We start from the raw sequence: 21,377 nt of genomic DNA, 5'->3' as shown, positions 1-21,377 counted from the left end.
ACTTGCCACTTTGGCAGCAGCCGGTTTGATTTGATGGGCGCTTGCCCTCTCTGCCAAGACCGTTTATTGTGAGGGATACTGCTAATAAATTTACTTACTTAATGTATACTTACCCAATCCGAGTTTTCCTACGCCCTCACTTGAGTCGGGAACCATTTGAAAATCGTGTATTCCCCTCTGCAACTGAGCGGAAACGGGCAGTCGGAATCTTGGCTCTGATCCATCCGCCTATTTGTTCAGACTACAGGGACGGACGTCTTTGGATCTACCTATCGTGCACACCCCTAGTAGGATGGGAGGCTCATCGTAACCACCCACACATAACGAGACAAACTTATATAAGTGACTGGGGCTGATTTCATATCGACGTTCCTTCAACCACGGCCAATATGGCAGCCATTGACGAAGCAACTGCAAAATGCTTCCCGGACTTGGGGCAGCCGTCTTTCAACCCTAAGCATGCGGTTACATTCATTGAAGGGCAACCTCTTGACGTTCATGCTGCGTAGGTTCTTCATCCCCGCTGCCCATGTACACATGTAGTTTGTGCGGCTTGCTCATACAAAGTGGTAGGTTGGCCCGGCATGTCTTTCGCGGACTCCTCGACATCGCATCCAAGCCCAAGCAGTCTTCGGGCAATGCCTGCGCCAAACTTTGCGGCTTTGTCGAGCAGTGCTTCAAGTCCGGCTCTAGTGAACTGAACCATTTCGCCTTTGCCGAGAAGACTTCGATCGACCTGTTCGACTTCTTCGTCGAATGGAACGAGCAAGACCAGCATCGCGCCATGCGCATGGTTTTGGATGTCCTGAACATCGCCATCACAAAAAACCCCGACCCCGACCTCGGAGGCGCTATCAAATCCAGAATACTAACCGACACGGTTGAAATGATGACTTTGCAATCCACAAGGCCGGCGGTCAAGTCCGCCATGACAGCCTTGGACCATTTCCTGCAGAAGAAGCTCCTTTACCTGCCTGCTGTCCTAGACATATATCGAGATGTGCACCGGGACGATCGCAGTTTGACTGTCAACTGGGAGAGTTTCATCGCCAAGATTTTCGACTGGATGGAGTTGCAGTATGTCTGGCCCATAGCTGGAAAACTGCTCGTAACTATCTTCACGTGCCAATGGGATGAGGCAGGTGAACAGAGATTTCAGCCGGATGCCTGGCACAGGTTCCTGCGTCAGGGGCTAGCTGCAAACGTCGAATATCTTGAGGTCGTTAAGCTATATGTGCTCATGCCAATCTTCAAATCAGACCATGACCAGGCCATGAAATATTTGGACTTCCTATTCTCCTTGCAGAATCTTACGTCGGAGGATCGCAGTGATCTCGGCCTGGACTCAATCCTCTGGCTTGCGGCACTAGAGGCAGGGAAGAAAGTCGGTGTCGTCGGTGAGCCCAGTGATGGTATGAAGCCCCTGATATCTTGTCCTTTACTTGAATCTTGCCCGCTGACGGCTTCAGACTCCGACTCCCAACTCGCGGCCAATGTTCTAGAAGACATCCTCTGTCACTCATCGCACGAAGCGCGTTCTTCTGCAGTATCAATTCTCATTGCATCGCCTTCTACATCCAGGCCGTACGCAGTATCGTCACTTGACCTGCTCCGTAAACATTTGCCAGCTTTCCATGCCGATACTGACGCAAAGTTTCGGTACGATGTACTCGGCCATTCACGGAATATGATAAAGCGAATCATGGGAGCTATTTCATCTCTCCAAAAAGAAAAGGAGCGAGCCATGAAGAAGACTTCCAAAAAGGGCATGTCGGCAGTTGAAATTGCTGCATTGACAAAGGAGCACGCGGATTTCGTGAATTGGTATATCGGCTTCCTCAAGGACGAACTGGTGCCTACTTCGTCCTACCAACGTCACATTACGTCCTTGAAAGCAATGGAGTTCGTCTTGAACTCGGGGGTACTTCAAGGAGACCTACCAAAAGGGGACCAGACGGAGTCGGCTTTTCCTCTCCTAGATACGACGTGGCTACGAGCTGTATTGGACCTGATAATGGATCCTTTCGATGATGTTAGAGAAACTGCATCATCCCTTGTAGCAACGCTATCACTTATCAGCAAGGACTCATCGGCGGGTACTTCCATTCGCGGTCTTCCGTGGTCCTTCGTTTCAGAACTTGACGAGTTCTGTCGGCGAGCCAATGCACTCGCCAGTAGGACGTCGAGAGCCGATCATTCGGATGGTGTTGCCCGGCTTTACAAACTGTCGTGCCAATGGGCCACGACAGTGGAAGATAAGCTGCTTATCCCAGCTAAGGTGGTCGATGACTTGGAAACAAGACTTTCGTCCGCCGAAAAGGACCTGGCTGCAGCGGTACTTCAGACGCCGGTCCATGGAGGATTTGCTGCATTGCGGTCAGTAGAGAAAGCTGCCCACTGTCTGAGGTCTCTGCTAAAACGAATACAGGTATATCTGGGAGGCACTGTCCAAGACGAAGTACACACAGGAAGATCTTCAGGCTCTGGAAACGTTACAGACTCGTTGTTTGAAATGCTGTGACCGAGTCTGGCAGCTTGTCAGGCACGTATTGTGCGATGATTCGCCAGAAGGCCATCTTCCAGAAGAGCTTGAGGAAGTGGATGGCCTGGACACCAAAGACTTGCTCAGTTACAGTTTCCGTGCTGTCCACGAATCGAGGTTGGTCTTGCGCAATGAAGTGGGTGCATGTCGTGCCATCGCTAACCGAATGGTCTTAGTAACTTACTCCGGGCCATTGCCAACAATGCACCATGTCAGGGCAAACCTGGCTTGCTCGCCCCGGATAGCAAGACTTTCGATGCTATAGGCAACCTGACCTTTGACGAGCTATCGAATCTGCGGCATCGGGGTGCATTCTCCACCGTAACTCACACTTTCACCAGCTGTTGCCAGCAAGTGAAGTATTACTCCGCATCTGAAAAGGTGGCCGAGACTCTCCTGGATGAATGGTATAAGGTAAGCATTCTCGTCTCCTGGGCGCTTCATGTATGTACTGAATGTAAGTACTGATATGTATAGGGCGCTATCCATTGCATATATTCGCAAGCGTCTACGACAAGGAGATCAGCAGGTATACCGGCTCTCATTGTGGGCATTCTTTCAGCCAATGCAGAAAACCCGTCATTCACCGCCGTCATGGAGAAATTGCGCAGCATCGCCAAGGAACCTGCGTTGATTTCTCAGACAAATGGCTCGAACCTGCCACAGGTCCATGCACTGAATTGCATCAAGGACATATTTAAGAGCTCCTACCTCAGCAAGCGAGCAGAGCCGTATCTAACAGAATCCTTGCAGTTGGCAGCGACCAGTCTGAGATCCGAAGTGTAAGTTTTCACTGCTTTTGGTTCTGCCAATACACCCAGCTAACAAGAGCAGATGGGCCATCCGGAACTGCGGCCTCATTCTTCTGCGAAGTCTCATCGATTGCTTGTTCGGCACCAACGAGAGCAAATCCTCCATGGAAGCAGGCTGGGATGGACGCACAACGAGAATCGCGTGGCACAAGTACAAGGACCTCCCGGCAGTGATCGTGAACCTCCTTGAGTTGGGCCAACCATCCACCACAACGCCGCAGGGCGTCGTCGTTACAGCCGAGTCGGTGTTCCCAGCGCTGGACATAATTCGACGAGCTGGTCCCCCGGAAGAGTTCAAGGACACCCTTTTTGGTCTCGTAGCATCCTATCTTGACAGCCGCTTTTGGCATGTTAGGGAGATCGCCGCTCGCACACTCTGCTCGTTCTTGCTTAAGCCGGACTGGATTCAACCTATTCGGGATTTGCTGAGCGAGTCACACTTTTCGGCTAATCGACTGCATGGTACACTCCTGACCTTCAAGTTCCTACTCGAGCGGCTGCGGGATGTCATGCCTGAGCAACTACAACGTAAGTTCTCCTTTATGCATACTCCAAACCAGAAACTAAATGAAAGTTGGTAGTACATCTCAAAGTATTGCCGGAAGTCTTGGAAGAAGTTGTACATGCGAACAACAGCCTTCATGCCTGCGCAGAGGCTCGGGCGGTTTATTTCGAGACTGTTACCATAGTCAACTCTCTGGATGTTCCAGCGCAGCGTGGGGAGACCGATCACTCAGGGCTCATCCGGCCAAATGTACTTCCAGGATTCGACAATAATTCCAGAGCAAGAATCAGCGCTGCCCTATTAGGGTCCAAGCATGCGCAGTGTGTTGCCGACTTCGACATACGCCAAGTGGCAAGCGGCGCGGAGAGCACCAAAGAACTGAGGCTAGACGGGCTGGTGGCTGGCGACGTCAACGTCGCCTGTGACACACTGGAGACGCTTCTCGCATACGAGGCGCCTTTGATGGGCAATGTGGAGATTTCTGCACGCCTTGTGACACTGTGCATTTCGGCATGCATGGAGTCAGCTGAACCGGAGCTTCGTACACTTGCTCTGGGAGTCATCACAAAGCATCTCGACGTGCTACTCTCATCCCAGTATGGGGACTTGGTGCCTTCCAAGGCGGACATATCGGCACTTTGGGCTGACTTGCAAGCCAAGCCAATGAACCCGGGCCTGGCAGATGCCATTGTGGAAGGCAGCGGGCCTATACTGGCCGCTGTCGTTGTCAGTTCTGGAGAGGCTATAAGAGAAGACGAGCAGCAATGGATGAGGCCCTGGGGTGAAATGATGAGCCGTGCTGGACTTGCTGACAATGTGAGTATTCATCAACCAACCCGTCCTCGATATGATATTGTCCTAATGCTCACTATCTCTTAGAAATTCGACAGCCGCATGGCCGCGGCTCTTTCACTCGGGGCCTTTTCCAGACATGTCAAGTTCGATAGCAAGCACGATGCTCACCTACCGTGGCTACTGGCCCTGTACGACGCTCTCAACGACGATGACGAGGAGATCCGCGAAGTTGCGGCCGCGGCAACGGAGCCGATTCTGGGGAGATCGGTCGTCGCCATGGAAGGAAACCGGCGCCTGCTGGCGTGGCTCGTGGAGCACTACGGCGCTACAGACGAGTTCCGAACCCAAGTAGCCTGTCGTATGATGGGCCACTACCCCCTGTGCAGCCGACTCAGCGACACGGTGCTCGGGCAGTGGCAGCCGGCCGAGCAGCAGCTTGCTTCGGCCATGCGGTTCGACGACTCGCTCTTCGTGATCGAGGAGCAGAACCTCTACATCGACGAAGTCCGCGAGGCGAGGCGGTGGAGAGAGGCGTTCAGGGGCGTTTCCTACAAGGAGGATAGCGCCGTGCTCGAGGCGTTGGTAGAGTGGGCGAGGTCGGGACTGCAGACCTTGACGCGGCTTGCGGAACGCGACGATGGCGTTGTGGGGTGGGCGTCCAAGCCAGAGGTGTACGCTATATGTGCTCGTGTCGTCATTCTGGGGGCGGCGCTTGCTGGGTCGCACCCGGCCGTCAAGGAGGATCTGCAGAGGTTCTTCGATGCGGGACACAAGACAAGGGTGCATGGACTGCTACTGTCCATGTGCGAGCTGGATTAACAGCTTGATTGAGAGAGATATGGGGAAATCTATATTAGAAATCTGTAGAACCATAAATCTGTCTGTTTGTTTGCAGATAGACAAGAATAGAAACGAACCTTGGTTATATCACATCTTTATTGATACGTTGATATATATATTTAGCAGACCTGGAATCAAAGACGTCTTGTATAGGCGATATATATCTACATGTAGGCTTACCTACAGCACGAGTAGATATCCATTTCCCGGTCCTTGAATGTTCTCCACTTAAAACCGGCCTTTAGCGACGGCTCTGCCGCATCCGAAAATCTCAGAAATCAAAGTCGGTTTACCTACTTATTAGAATTTGATTTCGAGTTGGCCAATTTCCACTAACACCAGGGACGGAACCTCCTCCTCGATATCGCGGACCCACCATTGTCAATCTACGACTTCCAACTACCTATCTATACCCTGTTTGGTGTTGTCGTCGACCAACCATGATGTAAAAACAAAACAAAACAAAAAAAAAACCCCAGGAACATCTGAACCGCACATCATCATGTCCACTACTGCCAAACCCCAGCCGGCCGCAGAGGGCAATAATGCCTACCATGACACACTGCTGCTCATCCGGCCCCTGCAGCCGCTGCTCGCCGGCTTCAACCACCGTAACAAGAACCAGCACCGCGTCGCGACGTGGTGGGCCTCCTTCAACATGCTGCGGCGCCACGTGACCAAATGGGCCGACGACCTGGACCAGCAGGCCAAGGCACGTCCCAAGAAACGGAAACGGACTCCCACCACCACCACCACGAACCAAGGCGGTGATGGCAGCGGCGGTCCGGCAGAAGCGCGGGCGCTTTGGCTCCGGGATGTGTTGATGCCCAAGTGCTATCTGTAAGTTAAAAAAAAACAAAAAACCAGATCGTTCGGGACGTTCGTCCCCGTCCCGGCCATGAACAAAAAGAAACCTCTAGCTGACTGGAAACACAAAAAGAGCATTCTCGCAACTCGCGGCAGATAACCAGTTCGCGCCGCTGGGTCTCGTGCTCACGGGGGCCCTGGCCCAGCTCTACAGCGCCTGCGTGCGTTTCGTAGGGGAGGCGCCGACAGAGACCGAAGAGGTCATCGCGAGGCCGAAAGCGGCAGCTGCTATTCCAGAAGCGACTTCTGCTTCTTCTCCTGCTACCACGACGGGGAAGGGAAACAAGGCAACGAAAGACACCACGATGCCGCCTCTCGCTTCTTCCTCCTCTTCTTCTTCTGCCGCTGTGCCCATACGCCAGGTCCCTACCAGGATTGATGACGACGACGTAGGCCAAGTCATCTCCCGCGACTCGGTCCACGCCGGCGACGCGCCCACCAAAGAGGAGAGGGCGGGCAAAGTCAAGCGGAGGAAAAAGGTTGCTGCCTTGACCATAGAGGAGGACGCGGACGACGTCGGCGGCGACGTGATGGCGGCCAGTACTGAGAAGAAGAGGCGGAAGGGGGCGACGACAGTGAAGCCCAAAGCCAAAGACGGAGAGAGGCTACCGGGAGAAAAGGAAAAGAAGAAAAAGAAAAAGTCCAAGAAAGGCGACGAGTTCGATAGCCTGTTCAGCTCTCTGTTCTGAGTCGAGGGTCGGATGGTTGTGAATGAGCATGTAGGCTACACTGCCTAGCCTACCTAATGAATCTTTCGTCACGAACAAATCCTTGTCTATGGTACTGGCTGCACCATGTCACTCGCGCATTTCCATTCAACGACGGTTTAACCATGTGTATATTAAGAGAATCTGGGGGATACGTGCAGGGGATAAAACAGACTAAGCTAACATGTCTTTTGTTTTGTTTTCTTTTCTTTTGCAAAGAAAAGGGGGTGTCTTTCTGCGGGCCGCAATCAGCGCGCAAGAGTAAGCTCCTTCTTTGGTTGGCATCGCAATGGCAGCTTTCTCTTCCATACGCCAGCCTACGAAGGACACACACTCCCCCTTTGTATTGTAGTACTCCCACCTGCACAAATAAACAAGACACGAGTTGTCACAAACCCATTCGTCGCCCCTTCCAACAGTCAAACGCCACCTTATTGGTACCAAGTAGACCAGACAGGCCCCTCGGACGGCAGCGGGCTAGAAAGAGGCGTATAACGCTATTTGTATCAAATCCAGTCCAGTGTACACTGAATACCCCTGTAAATCGCACGGCCGTCCGTCAGTATGGTATAATCGTTGTGAATCCAATAAGCACTTGCCCAGTAAAGCTCCTCCTCTTTCACCCTCACGCCTTCCTCTGCCATATATTCTGTCACCTCTTACCACGTCATGGCTTCATCTGTCGGTGTCGTCTGCTGTCCTGCCATCTCTTCCCGCTCCACATAGTCCTACTCAATGCTTTGCAATACCCCACATTGGTCATATCTCTAGGTCGTGTCTCTAGGCAACCAGGGTTCGGTACGACCAGATGCGAGCCCTCATGTCACCAGAGCCGGTTGCGAAGTAGCCGCCAACTGGGCTCGGCGCGACAGAGATGACCGAGTTCTTGTGTCCTTGGAGCATGAGCTGGGTGAACCCAGTACGGGGATCCCAGAACTGGACGCCTCGGTCCTTGGAGCCAGACAGTACCCAGTTGTTGTCAGGAGTAAGAGCAACAGAGAGAACAAAGTCCTGCACGATATTAGTATCGCTCCACTCAGCCGTTCGGGGTGGTAGATAGGTTGGAAACTTACCCTATGACCCTCAAAGGTCTTGACACATTTACCGCCCTTGACCGGCGCGTTCGCAGGGTTCCTGGGCGCTGAGAGCTCCCACATCTTGATGGTCTTGTCCAGACTACCACTGACCAGGTCCCTTCCGTTGGGCGAGAAGGCCACGGAGTAGACACTGTCCTTGTGGCCATCAGGCCCTTCAAGGCGCTCCAGAAGATATCCAGCATGAATGTCCCAAACACGTACACTCTTGTCCAGAGAACCGGCCGCAACATACTTGGTATCGGGGGAAATGGCGACCGTGGTGACGCCGTCTTCAATGCTGAGAGTCATCAACGAACCACCCGTCTCGATATCCCAGAGGCGTACTGTTCGATCGCCACTGCCAGACGCGATAATACGGCCATCTCGCGAGAAATCGAGCGAGTAGATATCTTGTTCATGGCCTGAGAAAGTATTCCTGATGGTCCTCTGCTGGATGTCCCAGACACGAATAAGCTTGTCCTCGGCACCAGTGGCAAGGTACTTGCCGTCAGGGCTGAAGCAGACACTTCGAATATACAGATCGCCTGAAACGTCGGCGTTCTCATCCTGCAGCACGCACACCTTCTCGCCGGTGGTGACATCATAGATTTGCGCCGATCTGTTGCATCCGGTTGCCACGTATTTACCGTCATGGCTGAAACGAACACAGCACACAACGCTCTGGTGGTCGAGAGTGTGCACAAGGTCGACATCCAGCATGCGCGGGACCTGCTGGTTGAAGATAACGAACCAGTCGTCACGGGTCTTCTTGACATGCGCCGGGAGACGGTCAGGGTCGAGGTCTCCCAAAGCATTGTTTACGACAGGGCCTGGGTGGGGAGGCATCGGGCCGCCCCTATGATCAGGTGTCGGGTGGTTTTGAACCTGAGGAGAGGCACCAGGGCCGGGATACGGCATAGGGGTGTTGATCTGCGGGGTCGCGGGACCAGTAGGTGGTCTACCGATCGCGCGCTTAGCGCCCGGTCCGGGACTAGCGGTGCTCTGAGGAGGCTGGCCGGGGAAGCCATTGGGGGCCGGTCCCTGCTGGTAAGGCTGTGCGAAAGGGGGCTGCTGGGATGGCGGCGGCGGTGGGGGGAGGCGGGCCCTGAAGGCTCGGAGGAGGCTGCATCTGATGAAGGGGTCCTGGTGGTGCCTGTTGCTCCTGGGGAGGCGGCTGAGGCGGGAGGCCAGTCTGGCTACCTCCAGTCATGACACTCGAAAAGAGGTTGTTGCTTGCCCCGATGGAGGGTGGAGGCGGGCCATGCTGAGGCGGACCGGGCATGCCTTGTTGCGGCGCGCCTCCTCGGGCCTGGTCCAGCTGGCGGCGCAGATGCACGAGTTCCTCTTCGTATCTTTCGTACGCACATTAGCGCTGAAGCGTAAGGGTCCATGCCAAGTTTGTGTTACTCACTTCTGTTTTATGGTCATGTGCTGTTGCTCAAGCTGGTAGACCTTTTCACGGACCAGCTGGGCCTCCTGAACCTGTTGCTGAACTAGACAACTCGTTAGTGCGGTGCCCATAGAGCATGGCAATGCGCCTTCATCACGGCAAGGGACTCACTCTGTTGCTCGTAACCTTCGTTGAGCCGAACCTGGGCATCGAATTCGGACCGGATCTGGTCCAGGAGCTCGTTCAGACGAGGAGCGGCATTCTGCGGAAGCCCGCGGTGGGGATACATAGACATATTGATCGAAAGCGCTGTCGCGCAGATCCTGTTTCAATGAAGTTCGGCGGCAAGACGGGCGGGTCTATGGCGCGTTTTCGGTGCACGAGCATGCGTTTCCGCGGATAAGCGAGGGTGCCGTCGCGGGTCGATTTGGGCTGGCCGGTTGCCGCAAGGTGGACGAGGACAGACTTTTGTACTGTTGCTTTGTCAATGGCCGTCTTGGTGGTTTGCGACGAGATCAGCAAGGCACTCTTTTGCTTGTTTACCTTGGGTTAGAGTCCGTACTCTCGGTCCGTCGACCTCTTCCGACGAATTGAACAAGAATGGATAGTGCAATGCCGAGGTCGGTTGCTGGATCCTGGTGCAGAGACAATACGGAAGCAGGGCCGGGATGTCGTGACGCGACGGACAAGTGGCAGCAGGCAAGGCGGATGTGGATGCGACACGTAGAGACGAGACCCCAGAGTCCCCTCCGATGACAGTGAGATAGGCCACTGGCGGTGGGAGGGCGTAGAGCGACGGAGATAAAACGGGCCGGCGTTTGGGGGGGATGAGGGTGGTTGGGTGAAGGGATTGGAATGGACGATGATGGAATTGAAGCCTTTTTACCGGGCGGTGATGTTTTGAGAAAAGGATCGAGAGAAAACGGGACATCAGAGAAGTGAGAAGTTTACCCAGATTTGTTCTGGGTCCGGCCAGTGCTTGCTGCAGGCCGACTAGGCTCCTTGGCTCTAGCAGCGGCCCACAGCAGGTACAGTACCCAGAGTATCAGTACCGTCCCTTCTCCAATGGGCCTAGGAGCAGGCCTAGGAGGGTTGGGAAAAGCGGGCGCTCTGGGGCTGCCTGCTGGGTAGCTTGCTGGGTAGCTTGCTGGGTAGCTTGCTGGGTAGCTTGCTGGGTAGCTGCTGGCTGGGCACTGGCTAGGGCAGCTGGGCCGAGAAGCGATTGATGGTTGATGATGGGACGCGAGGTCTGTGCTCGGCCGTCTAATAAGACCGTGGATCTACCTACCTGTACCTGATAAGTGCCCTCCATCAATTGATCCATCCCATCAATGCCGTATGTACATGTAGATACTACCAGACAGACTGCCAAACCCGATACTGCTGATGCTGCTGCTGCTGCTGGCCTGCGTAGGGGATCAGGCCTCAAATGGATGGGGAGTGCCGGTGCTTAACCTAGTAGCTCGTGCAATATAGCGACACCAGGAGCACTCGAACAGCGTACCTACCTACATCTAGGCTAGACTCGATCGCTACTGATGTACCTACAGCCCCCGAGGCGAGATATGCGCAAATGCTCTCTTATTCTCTCTATCCTTCTTTCTTTTTGCCTCTTCCTCTCGGCATGGTGGGAATGGATCGAGTGAATGATCGGGGGCCAAAGTCAACCCTTCCCTCCCCCGGAAAACTGCCCCCGACAGATACCTTCCCAGTTCCATGCAGCAAGCTGTGGCGGCTGGTAGATACGACATACCCCCCATGCGCCTGCAGCGAGCGTGCATCTCGCGAGAGGTAGGCATCCTTGTTTGAACGAACCAAATGCCTGAGTACTTTATCTTCCCGTCCAGGTTGCTTGTCTTGGTCAGACCTAACCCATCCCAGCAACAGTTTGCATGTTATAGGTACTCCGCGCTAGGTACTCTCTGCACGGAAGCTGTTCTTTGTGTAGAACAAGGGGGGGGACGGGTAACGTAACGCAACCTTTTCGCGAGACATCTTGCCATCTACACCATAGATGCGCGTACACTTGGGCGTGGATTGGTCCAGTTAAGAGGGAAGGGGATTAGAGTGAGATAATGGAAGCTTGAAATCCGTAAAGGTCTTTGGTTTCAATGGACACCAAACAAACAACCAGTACTGAAAGGCACCAGATGATCGGGGTCTCCTGCAAACATTGAGCAATTTCTCCTTCTTTGCGACTTTAACCGACGTAGCTTTTAGCATTAGACGAGAGAAAACAAGAATGAGAGGGCATGCGTGGTTTATTAACAACGCAACAAACCAGACTTTACCTTGCCGGTAGGTATGTAAAAATGCGCAGGGTGCCCATTTCCCAACCTACGTGTAGAGGGAAGCAGGCTCATCAACCCCCGGGAATATAAGTACATAATGTATGTATCCTGACGACTTAGAGCCCGCACAAGCCCGCGGCCGATCGGGGAGTGGCATCTGTGCCAGCCCCTGAGCTGTTTGCCTGTAGCCGGGCACATGTCTGCCTGGGCTGGGCGCGTGCCAAGCAAGCCTGGTTTGGGAGAAATGGCCTGGAATAGGAACCACGCCGATGTGGAACCCGAACCCCCCCTTCCCCCTTCGTCTTAGGTGCTCTCGCTCCGTCGTACTAGCCCATCTACATCGGGCCATTGGAATCATTTATTCCCTCATGCACCCGTCAAAAGTGGCCGGCTTACTTGTCAACTGCGAAGGTGAGTGCTAGAAGGTGCAGTATGCCGTATCGGTACCTAAGAAAGAAAGGAAGGGTCTGTCTGGTGGATCTGGCACGATAACATTATTATATTTGATCCTGCTTGGTGTCGGGTACTATCACATACACATGCAGGTATAGTCGGGCGCGAATACAATCAAAGAATACGTGGAGGAGTGGAGTGACTCTTACTTGTTGTAGTAGGTGATTTGTTCACCTGTCAAGCGGGACAAGGTACAACTGCGTGCTCATGCCCCAAGCCAGAAACTTAAGCCACATACGCACAGAATACGCCCACGGAATCCTTAAGTATGTAGGTACCGGAGAGAATCACTTGCAAGGCTGCCGGGCTATCTATCACACTTGCAGCTAGCAAGCTGAAGCCACTGCTGCGTTAGTCCAGAATAATGGCAGTGTAGTGGTAGGGCAGTTGTGGTATTTGAACCTCATCCGACCTTTGCCTCCCACCCCACATCGTCGTAGTGCCAGACACCAGAGCCTGCTGTCGTATCACAGATCTGCAGTGTTCCATCCATTTCGTTCCCATGATGCGCCGTTTGTGAGCTGGATAGGCATGCGCTTGGTACATGTGCTGCGCGTCTGCTTTCTAGCTTTTCTCCCCGGGTATTCAAGCCAGAGGTAGCTGGGTTGACTCTGAAGCACAGTCGTGAGAACTAACCCGGTAAAAGGAAGGGCCAACCCAGCCTGCCTACCAATTACATGTGTGCTCGGTGAGACTGCCATCGCATCGATCATGCTGCTTGGAGTTGGGTGTTTGTGCACTTAATCATCGGTGTGCAGGGACTGCAGGGACTCCAATCCGGTGTGCAGAGGCGCATGTGTAAATCAACGTAGTCACGTACATGACATGGCATGACATTGATGTATGTAGGTCTGTACCGACAAGCAGAGTGGATGGGGGCGTCTGCTACACCGAAATTAATGATCAGTGATCAATCAATTAATCAATAAAAGGCGGCAGGCGGCAGGCGGCAGGCGGCAGGCGGCTTGCCTAAGCAGGTCTAGGGAAGCAGGCAGGGCAAACAAAGACAGGTCTCTCTTCGATTCGATTTCCGCCCGGTTCCCCTCTTCGGGCCACTCGGCCTCAACCGGCTACAGCTCAGATTGGGCGGGCATATCGGAGATATCTGGCCCGGAGTTAAGCGGCCAGATCCTTCAGAGTTCAGGGGCACCAGGGGGTCCATTTAGTAGTAGTAGTCCGTGTGGTCTGACTCGTCCCAAAAGCTGTGCTGTGCGGCCTTGCCCAAGCAAAAAGCAATGCAATCAAGCACAGCCCCGGAAGCCAGCCAGTGAGCCAGCCAGCCAGGAAACGTCCGAGGAAGGATAATAACATGAGGTGACATGAAGCACGCAGACGGAGACTTTCGAGTTTCCCTTCTGCCTAGCCTCTACCTCGAGCCGTGCTTCTGCAACGCTTACAGTAACGCTGCAGGTTACGATGAGATGAAAAGAAGAAGAAGAAGAAGACGGTTGGATGTTCTCGGCAGGTGATGGGTCTGACCCGCCAACTGCATGTGGCCTTGGTACCTGAAGATGAGTGTAAGTTAGTCAGGTAAGTACGGAATACTCCGTAAGGTAGGTACATAGTACGTTTTTTCTTCTGCGCCGACCACCGACCAATTGATTGGAGTAGGTTAGGTATGTATGCAACGAAACTCCATATTATTATCTTCCAACCCATCCGAACGGACACTTCATCGGCCCAAGCTGCCCAGCAACGACCTGCCCCCAGTTCCCCTATTTCGTAACTCGATTTCGCACGTACACAACACGCCCAGTCATAGTGTTGTGTGTCCTGGCAGCCTACTTATCCTCTAAAGAAAAGGCCGCCAATCATGATCGAGCTGGGGTTGGCGCGCATCCAGACTCTGCTTCAAAAGACGCCGCAGACATGGAAGGCCATCCACGTTGCCGGCACCAATGGCAAGGGTTCGATCTGTGCCTATCTGACCGCCATGCTGCGAGCAAATAACATCTCCTGCGGCAGGTTTACTTCGCCTCACCTGATAGACCGCTGGGACTGCATCTCCATCAATGACCACCCCGTTCTGGAGGCCAAGTTTCGCCATTATGAGAATCTCGTGAAAGTAAGAAATGACCAGCTCCAAGCCGGCGCCACCGAGTTTGAGCTGCTGGCGGCCACGGCCTTCGAGATCTTCGAGGCCGAGCAGGTTCAAGTCGGCGTCATCGAGGTGGGCCTCGGTGGCCGACTGGACGCTACCAACGTCTTGAAGAACAAGGCCGTGACCATCATATCCAAGATCGGCCTGGATCACCAAGCCATGCTCGGGAATACGCTCGAGGAGATCGCTTTGCAGAAAGCGGGTATAATGCGCGCGACCGTGCCGTGTGTGGTGGATGCCAGTAACCCCCCAAATGTGCTGGACGTTTTCGAATCACACGCCAAAGAAACGGGGGCTCCTCTCATACACGCCTCGCCAGAGTCCTCGGAGTTTGCGCCGTTGTTCCAAGGCAACTTCGAAACACACCAAGTACAGAACCTAACAGCAGCGCACGAGGCCTTCAAACTTGCATATCCCCGGTATGCACAGTCCGCGGATATCCTTATGCCCGCCATCATGAACATGAAGTGGCATGGTAGGCTGGAGTTCCTGGATATCACTTCCTTGGCCAAAAAGCCGCACGAGGTCCTTCTCGACGGGGCTCACAATCCGCAGTCTGCCAAGGTCCTCGCCGAGTATGTGGATAAGCATTATCGAGTCGACCATCCGCCCAGATCAGTGACTTGGGTTCTCGCAGCATCCGATGGCAAAGACTTTGCTGAAGTGTCAAAGCATTTGATACGCCCCGGCGATGCCGTTGCCGCAGTCGAGTTCGGGCCAGTGGACGGCATGCCTTGGGTGAGAGCGATGAAGACGGATGCGCTTCTCGAGATGGTACCTCACGAAAGCCTTTCTTCACAGCATAACGCTCGCCAAGATGTTCTTGGCTCCATCGAATGGGCAGTAGCAACGGCTGGTGGGGGGCCGCTGGTTATTGCAGGCAGTCTATATCTCGTCTCGGATGTCTTGAGGCTGTTGAGAGATAAGAACACCTAACCTAGTCGTATCAGGAAGCTTACAGTGCTTATACGGCTGGGTGTGCATTCACTCCGCTTCGACAACCTCGACGTAACAGTGCTCCTCCTTCCAGCCTGGCTGCTGCTGTGTAATGCAAACCCACCTCCTTCTGTACTCGAGTTCTACTGCCGTCTCGGCTCGACCATGAGGACTTGGATCTCCACTATGAATATCCCCACGAGTCCCGACACCATTTGCATCGGGACTTGAGATTTCGCCCGAACTACTGCCTACCTACGCGGATGCGGAAGTTGTGATGAATTGCCGCAACTCTGAAAGATCTCACCGCCCTGCTGGCTTGTTGCGTTTAAGGTAGCATAGCTGATAGCAAGCAGAAGCATGCATACTTCACACGGGCGCAGATGATTGTTGTCCCCACGCTGTTTCTCATGCGACTGCCGAGCATGTTTAGACTGCCACGTAAAGCAGGCAGGTGTTCTTGCGTGACAGCAGTCTTATTATGCCCTGTGCTTAATCGGTCTTGGGCGAGAGATATGTTAGACACTTTCCAAGGGGTCGGTGTCGTGATCAACACCCACCGACTTGGTAAGACTTGGGGGGCGTAATGGGCCCACCGTTGAAACGATGGCAACATACGATTTGACAGCTCAGGCTCACCCCCAGCTCGGCTTCAAAACCACAAAACATCGCCAACACTTGTTCCTCCACACCTTCAGTGTGTGCATATCATCACCATCACCATCGACACAAATAGCAGGTATTGATCACACATTAATAATTCGCTTCTAAACCATTGATTCTATTTGCACAATCCTCAGTAGATTTACACCATCTTCAACCATGGGGCATGTCGAAAGTATGCCCCGCCGAACAACAAAGGGAAAAGGAGAACGCGACGTTAGCTGAGGCTTCTGCAGCCCCCTGCGAGCTACAAGAGCCACGAGATCGTAAATGCGCGGCAGCGGGAGGGTGCTGTCGACTAAGGCAGCTTAGTTGTTCTTCTTTCCGCCCTTGGCCTATAGCGAGCATTGATTAGCTAAAGGTTCCGTGGAGTGTTTAGATGAGGATCAAATAGCTGAACTTACGCCCTTGTGGTGAGGCTCACGCTTGTCAACTGACTGGGCGGCAGCGTCCTCCTCCTCTTGGGTAGTGTGGGCGTCCTCAGCCTCGGCCTCATCGTCGTCGTCACGCTTGTTGTTCTTCTTGCCGCCTTTGCCGCCTTTAGCGCCCTTATGATGGGGCTCCCTTGTCTCAAGCTCGGCAGCATGATCATCGTCTTCGTGGTCCTCCTCTTCAACGTCACGCTTATTGTTCTTTTTGCCGCCCTTGGCCTTGAATGGGCTTCTGTTAGTTAAGGGTCCCCTGAAAAGTCCAAATAAGAATCAAATGGCTAAACTTACGCCCTTGTGGTGAGGCTCACGCTTATCGACCGGCTGAGCCATGGCATCTTCCTCCTCTTGGGTAGTGTGAGCATCCTCAGCCTCAGCCTCGTCATCGGCAGCGTCATCACGCTTGTTGTTCTTCTTTCCGCCTTTGCCGCCTTTGGCGCCCTTATGGTGTCTCTTATTGTTCCTATTTGGTTCTAGGCGTTAGTATGGGTCTCTTACAGAATAAAGCAGGTGTATATCAAAAGAGGTCTTGGACAGCTCTGCAATGAGTCCCAGCCTTGACCCCCCCTGAGATCCACTGAAGGGAAATTCGCTCACTTCTTGCCGGCTCCTCCCTTGGCTCCTCCCTTGGCTCCTCCCTTGGCCCCCTTGTGATGCGGCTCGCGGGCGTCAATGTTGGCTACAGGGGCAGCCATGGCCGGGATGGCAAAGGCTACAAGAGCACCGGCGCCACGGGCGACCAGGTCTCTGTGGCCGGGCAGCTCGAAGCTGTTGACGGCCGAAGCCGCCAAGAGGCCGGAGACGGCAATCTGGACGAGAGAAGGAGTGTACATGGTGAGTGACTTGAAATGAGTTGAAAATAGTAAGGCTGATCCGGCAGCTGAAAGAATGACTAATAGGAATCAAGGTAGAAGGAGAACTGAAAAAGATGGTATCAAACCGGTGGAACGAGAATGTGATGATGATGATGACAAGAGCCAAGAATGGAGAAACAGGTGAGCGAGTTTGAGAGATTTATACCTCTTCTGCATGGCCAGATCCAGGATTCCATGTTGGCACTAGAAAGAGCCCGGCCGGGGTTCACATCAGACGGGGGCGACGACTGGGTGATAGTGTCGGATCGTCTTGTCTCGTCGGGAGTCCCACGAAGGGGGACATTCACCGGCCTCGCTTGCCCTGATCCGGGCAGGTAGGCATTGTGATGCTGGCATCGTTTCGACGGACTAGGGGAGCCTGGTAGTAGCCGCCGCGCACGTCTCGAGGCTATTGCGGTCTGAGAACGTGTGGAGAGGCCAGCTGCGACTAGGCCAGCTGCGGGAATAGATGCAGCTGGATAGGCCCTCCTATACCAGGCCAGGTCCAATCGCGGCGCTCAGGCTGCAGCAACGGAGTGGATGCCACCCAAGCATTGCCGTCCCCTGGCCAAGATACGGCTGCGGGCGTCCAATCAGTATAGAGACGTTTCCCATATGGGAAGGACTAGGGTGTACAGCCATGGGCAGGGACAAGGGGCCGACGGGCGACAAGCTTCTGAGCCGCAACGAGTTGCCCGGCGGCCGACGGTACGTACTGCTAGCTTAGCAGAATCCGCGTCCGCTGGCTAGAGCTGAGCGGTAAGGGGCGACATCTAAGATCTCATGCGGAGTCCTGTCAGTGCGAATCGATCCCATCTAATCTTTGGCTTTTCGCTTCGTGGGGAAGTTTCGACCCTTGTCGTCTTTGGTGACATCACCCCCTGTGAAACGTTTCGCGACATGGGGGCTTGCCAAGGCCTCCTCGCTACGGTGCACCCAAAGACCTTTGTAGAAGTCTGAGATGAAACTGCAAATAATAAAAAAGCAGCGGCAAGGCCGTTGGTCGAGGTTCGGCAGATCAGGAGCCTTGGCGAACGGGTTGATTCACAGGCTCGAGTTGCTTGAAGATGAGGAACCAGGTGAGCCAAGCTGTCACTCATTCAATGTCGCAGATCCTCGACTTCCATCCCGCAGCCTGTAGGATTGGCCAGGTGCAGGGAACGGTGGTGGTCACTAAAATAATTCGGACTGGGCCCTAGAGCCGATAGGACGTGAAGAGGTCGCAATGTGTGTCGAACTTTCCGTCCGAGGGTTTTTGGGTATGCATATCATGTCTGCTTTGGATGCGTCCCACTGGCGGTTACATGGGGGTTGAAAATCCCCCAGAAACCCCAACATGGGGAGAGAGAGAGAGAGAGAGAGAGAGAGAACCTTGGAAAAGACTGGAGAGCCAGCTGCAGCTACACCACGTGAGAAGCAGCTGGCTGACCTGGGCCTCGAAGCCTCTAAGCCTCCAGCTAAGCCTCCAGTTTTAGGGGCCTAAGCATGGGAATAGGGAATAAGGTACCTGCATCTCAAGTGGACAGTAGACTTCCGGGTAGGCTTTAGCACCCAAACAAAATTTAGACCGGGACTGGCTCACTAGCTGTAAGCTTATCGAGCCTCACCTTGTTCAGCTTTGGCCCACTACCGTATCCCATCCGTTCTCCAAGCAGACAGTAGCACCGCAACTGGGGAGAAACAGGAAGGTTCTCTCCCTTCCAAGGCTTCTGAGAGGCTCCAAGGGCGGTCCGTCGGTCGGATTCAGGAGCAGCCGTTCGGCAACCCCTGTCGGTCTTGGCAGTATGAGACGTCGCGACGATGTTTGAAGCCAAGCGTCGATCCCCCTGGATATTCGTTTGACCTCGACAATTCCTTCCGCGCCTTTCCCCATTCTCTCGCTTTGCCGTGTTCCATTCAGTCGGTTGCTGGCCCCTGCTCGCATTGTACCGGCTGCCGTCGATCCCTCAAGCGGCGCCATTTCACTTGTTCTGCGCCGTAATGGGTGTTGGTGATTGAGGCATCTTATTTGGTTTCACCGCAGCGTAGCGGTGGGTGCACGCAGTGGTATCTGGTGAATGGGGACTGCGTATGCCATGCATCGGACTCGACTCCGATGCACTCCCTCTCTCTCCCTCTCGGAGTCTCTTGCCCATTTCCTTTCTTTCCCTCTTCCTCCTCCTCTTCCTCTCTCTCCCTCTCCCTCCCTCTTTCTTTCTACACGCTCTAGACGGACGCTCTAATCTTCAGTTTCCTTTCGTTGCACCTGGCGTGCCGTTCTTATCGTCCAATATACCTTGTTGTTCGTCCTAATCAGATTTGTTTCGTTTCAATGTCCAAGTACTATCGCTCTCTCCAAACCGTGCAGGAGGAGGAGCCATTGACCGGTGGTGACGACGATGATATAAGTGAAAAGCGAGCCTGGACGTCAGGCACAGAGTCGTCGCTGTCCAAACGGCTGTCCAAAATAACGCCATACTGGCAATGGATAGCCCACGTCCTCCTGCTGTCCCTGTCGTTGACGATCCTCGCCCTGTCGTTCTGTGTCAAATCCTCCAGGCATTGCCCTGTGAGTGAGCGACCACCGGAGACATATTGTAAGCTTGACCAGGACCCTCGTCATACCTAGACCAGATGTGCCGGCAGACTAACACGATGGTCACTTAGCACCGGCGCTACCGGCCATCAAATATGAGATCCAACATTTCGATCTCCCGCCCGTCCCCGATGGGCCCTTTATTGGAAAAGGCCCGGAAGTCGACAAGATGTGGGACTACATCACAGACGACGGTACGGTTGGCTCCGTGTCCAAAAATTTCCTGAGCACCATGGCTAACATATACTCACCACCTAGTCCCCGACACCATGGTCTCCCGCGAGGAGATGATCAAGATGGGCCTGGACCCGGAAGGCGCGCTCGAGATCACCAACCCGGCGACGGGGGAGAAGGGGTACCGGGTGGCGGTCGAGGTGTTCCACCAGCTGCACTGCCTGAACCTGATGCGGCAGGCCAACCACAAGACGCACTACGCGCCCCTGGGCGGCGACACGGCGGCGCCCAAGCACGACCTACACAACCACATCGACCACTGCATCGACGCGCTGCGGCAGTTCGTCATGTGCCAGGGCGACGTCAACGTCTTCGCCTTCCGCTTCCCCTTCAACGACGGCGACCCCTGGCCCGACTACACCACACCCCACGTATGCCGCAACTACGAGGGCATTCGGCAGTGGGCCGTCGACCACGGCGTTCCCCAAGTGCCGGGAGAGCCTGATCATTAGCGGCGACAAATATGAGAGATATAGTTAGACAAACTTCGTAGACAGCCGTTAGCGCTATGCTTCTGACATACAGACTTTTTCCCACACTGGCTCGGTTCCCCTGGAGTGCATAGTGAGTTGCTACATGTAGAATTAACACACAAACGATTCTTTGAGGTGATATGCCTGTTCATGTAATTGAGTATAGTAGCCTAATGCTTTATCATAGTTTGGGTAGACAGACTGGAGAGTACTCCCGGCTGTCTAAACATCGGAACTTGGCAAGGCAGCGTTGATGTCGTTGAATTTGTAAGTTGATAGGCACATACTCTGTACGACTATAGACTACTGCGGGCCGAGCATCACCTGATGACTTTGGCGTAACTGCTTGTCTAAGACATGCATTTTCGGGACTCTTTTGTTGAGTTGAGGGGTTGTGTGTAAAGCTTTCATGGTAAGTTACCTTTTAGCGACGTTCTGGAATATTTCCAGCCAAGTCCAGATCTACAGCCAAGTCCGATCTACCCGCCGTGTCTTTCGTGAACCATGGTCATAGTGGCGTAGGCTGTGCGCATAGTGCTGTTTCTGTGTCGGCGATCATAGGCAAGTCGATACGAGTTGCATATGTCTGTGTCATGTTGCTGTTTGACGGTAGGTCGGAACGGAACAGAACAGTATGTTACCCAAGTTGAGTATATGCAGCATTTGTCCACGTAATCTTCGGATCGCCGTCTTCGTCTCATGTATACGCGCAAATGCCTGATCTATTATGCATGCATGTTTCAAGAAGCGTTCCATTCCCGCCATTACATAAGATGGCCGGCACATAGAAACTTCCATTCAAGAAAAGCCGTTGTTGTCCGAAGGTGTTGATTCG

The 21,377-nt window shown here is 53.8% G+C and overlaps 6 protein-coding genes across 6 annotated transcripts; 4 read left to right on the top strand and 2 right to left on the bottom strand.

Annotated features, from left to right (window-relative positions):
• Positions 1 to 389: 389 nt before the first annotated feature.
• On the top strand, positions 390 to 5,473 carry PG986_007489 (uncharacterized protein; the record flags this gene model as incomplete). Its single annotated transcript, XM_066843711.1, has 8 exons — positions 390 to 505; positions 574 to 2,376; positions 2,429 to 2,659; positions 2,719 to 2,956; positions 3,020 to 3,324; positions 3,377 to 3,882; positions 3,936 to 4,675; positions 4,739 to 5,473. The coding sequence occupies 8 exons, from the start codon at positions 390 to 392 to the stop codon at positions 5,471 to 5,473; spliced, it is 4,674 nt and encodes a 1,557-aa protein (XP_066699823.1).
• Positions 5,474 to 5,996: 523 nt separating this feature from the next.
• On the top strand, positions 5,997 to 7,050 carry PG986_007488 (uncharacterized protein; the record flags this gene model as incomplete). The annotated part of the gene is made up of 2 exons (XM_066843710.1): positions 5,997 to 6,334; positions 6,435 to 7,050. The coding sequence occupies 2 exons, from the start codon at positions 5,997 to 5,999 to the stop codon at positions 7,048 to 7,050; spliced, it is 954 nt and encodes a 317-aa protein (XP_066699822.1).
• Positions 7,051 to 7,848: 798 nt separating this feature from the next.
• PG986_007487 (chromatin associated protein) lies at positions 7,849 to 9,829 on the bottom strand (the record flags this gene model as incomplete). Its single annotated transcript, XM_066843709.1, has 4 exons — positions 7,849 to 8,079; positions 8,142 to 9,336; positions 9,556 to 9,637; positions 9,706 to 9,829. The coding sequence occupies 4 exons, from the start codon at positions 9,827 to 9,829 to the stop codon at positions 7,849 to 7,851; spliced, it is 1,632 nt and encodes a 543-aa protein (XP_066699821.1).
• Positions 9,830 to 14,091: 4,262 nt separating this feature from the next.
• PG986_007486 (uncharacterized protein) lies at positions 14,092 to 15,315 on the top strand (the record flags this gene model as incomplete). Its single annotated transcript, XM_066843708.1, has 1 exon — positions 14,092 to 15,315. One exon carries the CDS (start codon positions 14,092 to 14,094, stop codon positions 15,313 to 15,315), a length of 1,224 nt encoding a protein of 407 aa, XP_066699820.1.
• Positions 15,316 to 16,286: 971 nt separating this feature from the next.
• PG986_007485 (uncharacterized protein) lies at positions 16,287 to 17,239 on the bottom strand (the record flags this gene model as incomplete). Its single annotated transcript, XM_066843707.1, has 4 exons — positions 16,287 to 16,313; positions 16,383 to 16,628; positions 16,698 to 16,869; positions 17,004 to 17,239. 4 exons carry the CDS (start codon positions 17,237 to 17,239, stop codon positions 16,287 to 16,289), a joined length of 681 nt encoding a protein of 226 aa, XP_066699819.1.
• Positions 17,240 to 19,571: 2,332 nt separating this feature from the next.
• PG986_007484 (uncharacterized protein) lies at positions 19,572 to 20,521 on the top strand (the record flags this gene model as incomplete). The annotated part of the gene is made up of 3 exons (XM_066843706.1): positions 19,572 to 19,836; positions 19,907 to 20,029; positions 20,094 to 20,521. 3 exons carry the CDS (start codon positions 19,572 to 19,574, stop codon positions 20,519 to 20,521), a joined length of 816 nt encoding a protein of 271 aa, XP_066699818.1.
• Positions 20,522 to 21,377: the final 856 nt, after the last annotated feature.

The sequence above is a fragment of the Apiospora aurea genome (genome assembly GCF_038362705.1).
Source record: "Apiospora aurea strain CBS 24483 chromosome Unknown utg000005l_segment0_segment0, whole genome shotgun sequence".
Taxonomy (NCBI): Eukaryota; Fungi; Ascomycota; class Sordariomycetes; order Amphisphaeriales; family Apiosporaceae; genus Apiospora; species Apiospora aurea.
The sequence above is the reverse complement of the archived record's forward strand: the minus strand, read 5'-3'. Positions and strand labels throughout refer to the sequence as shown.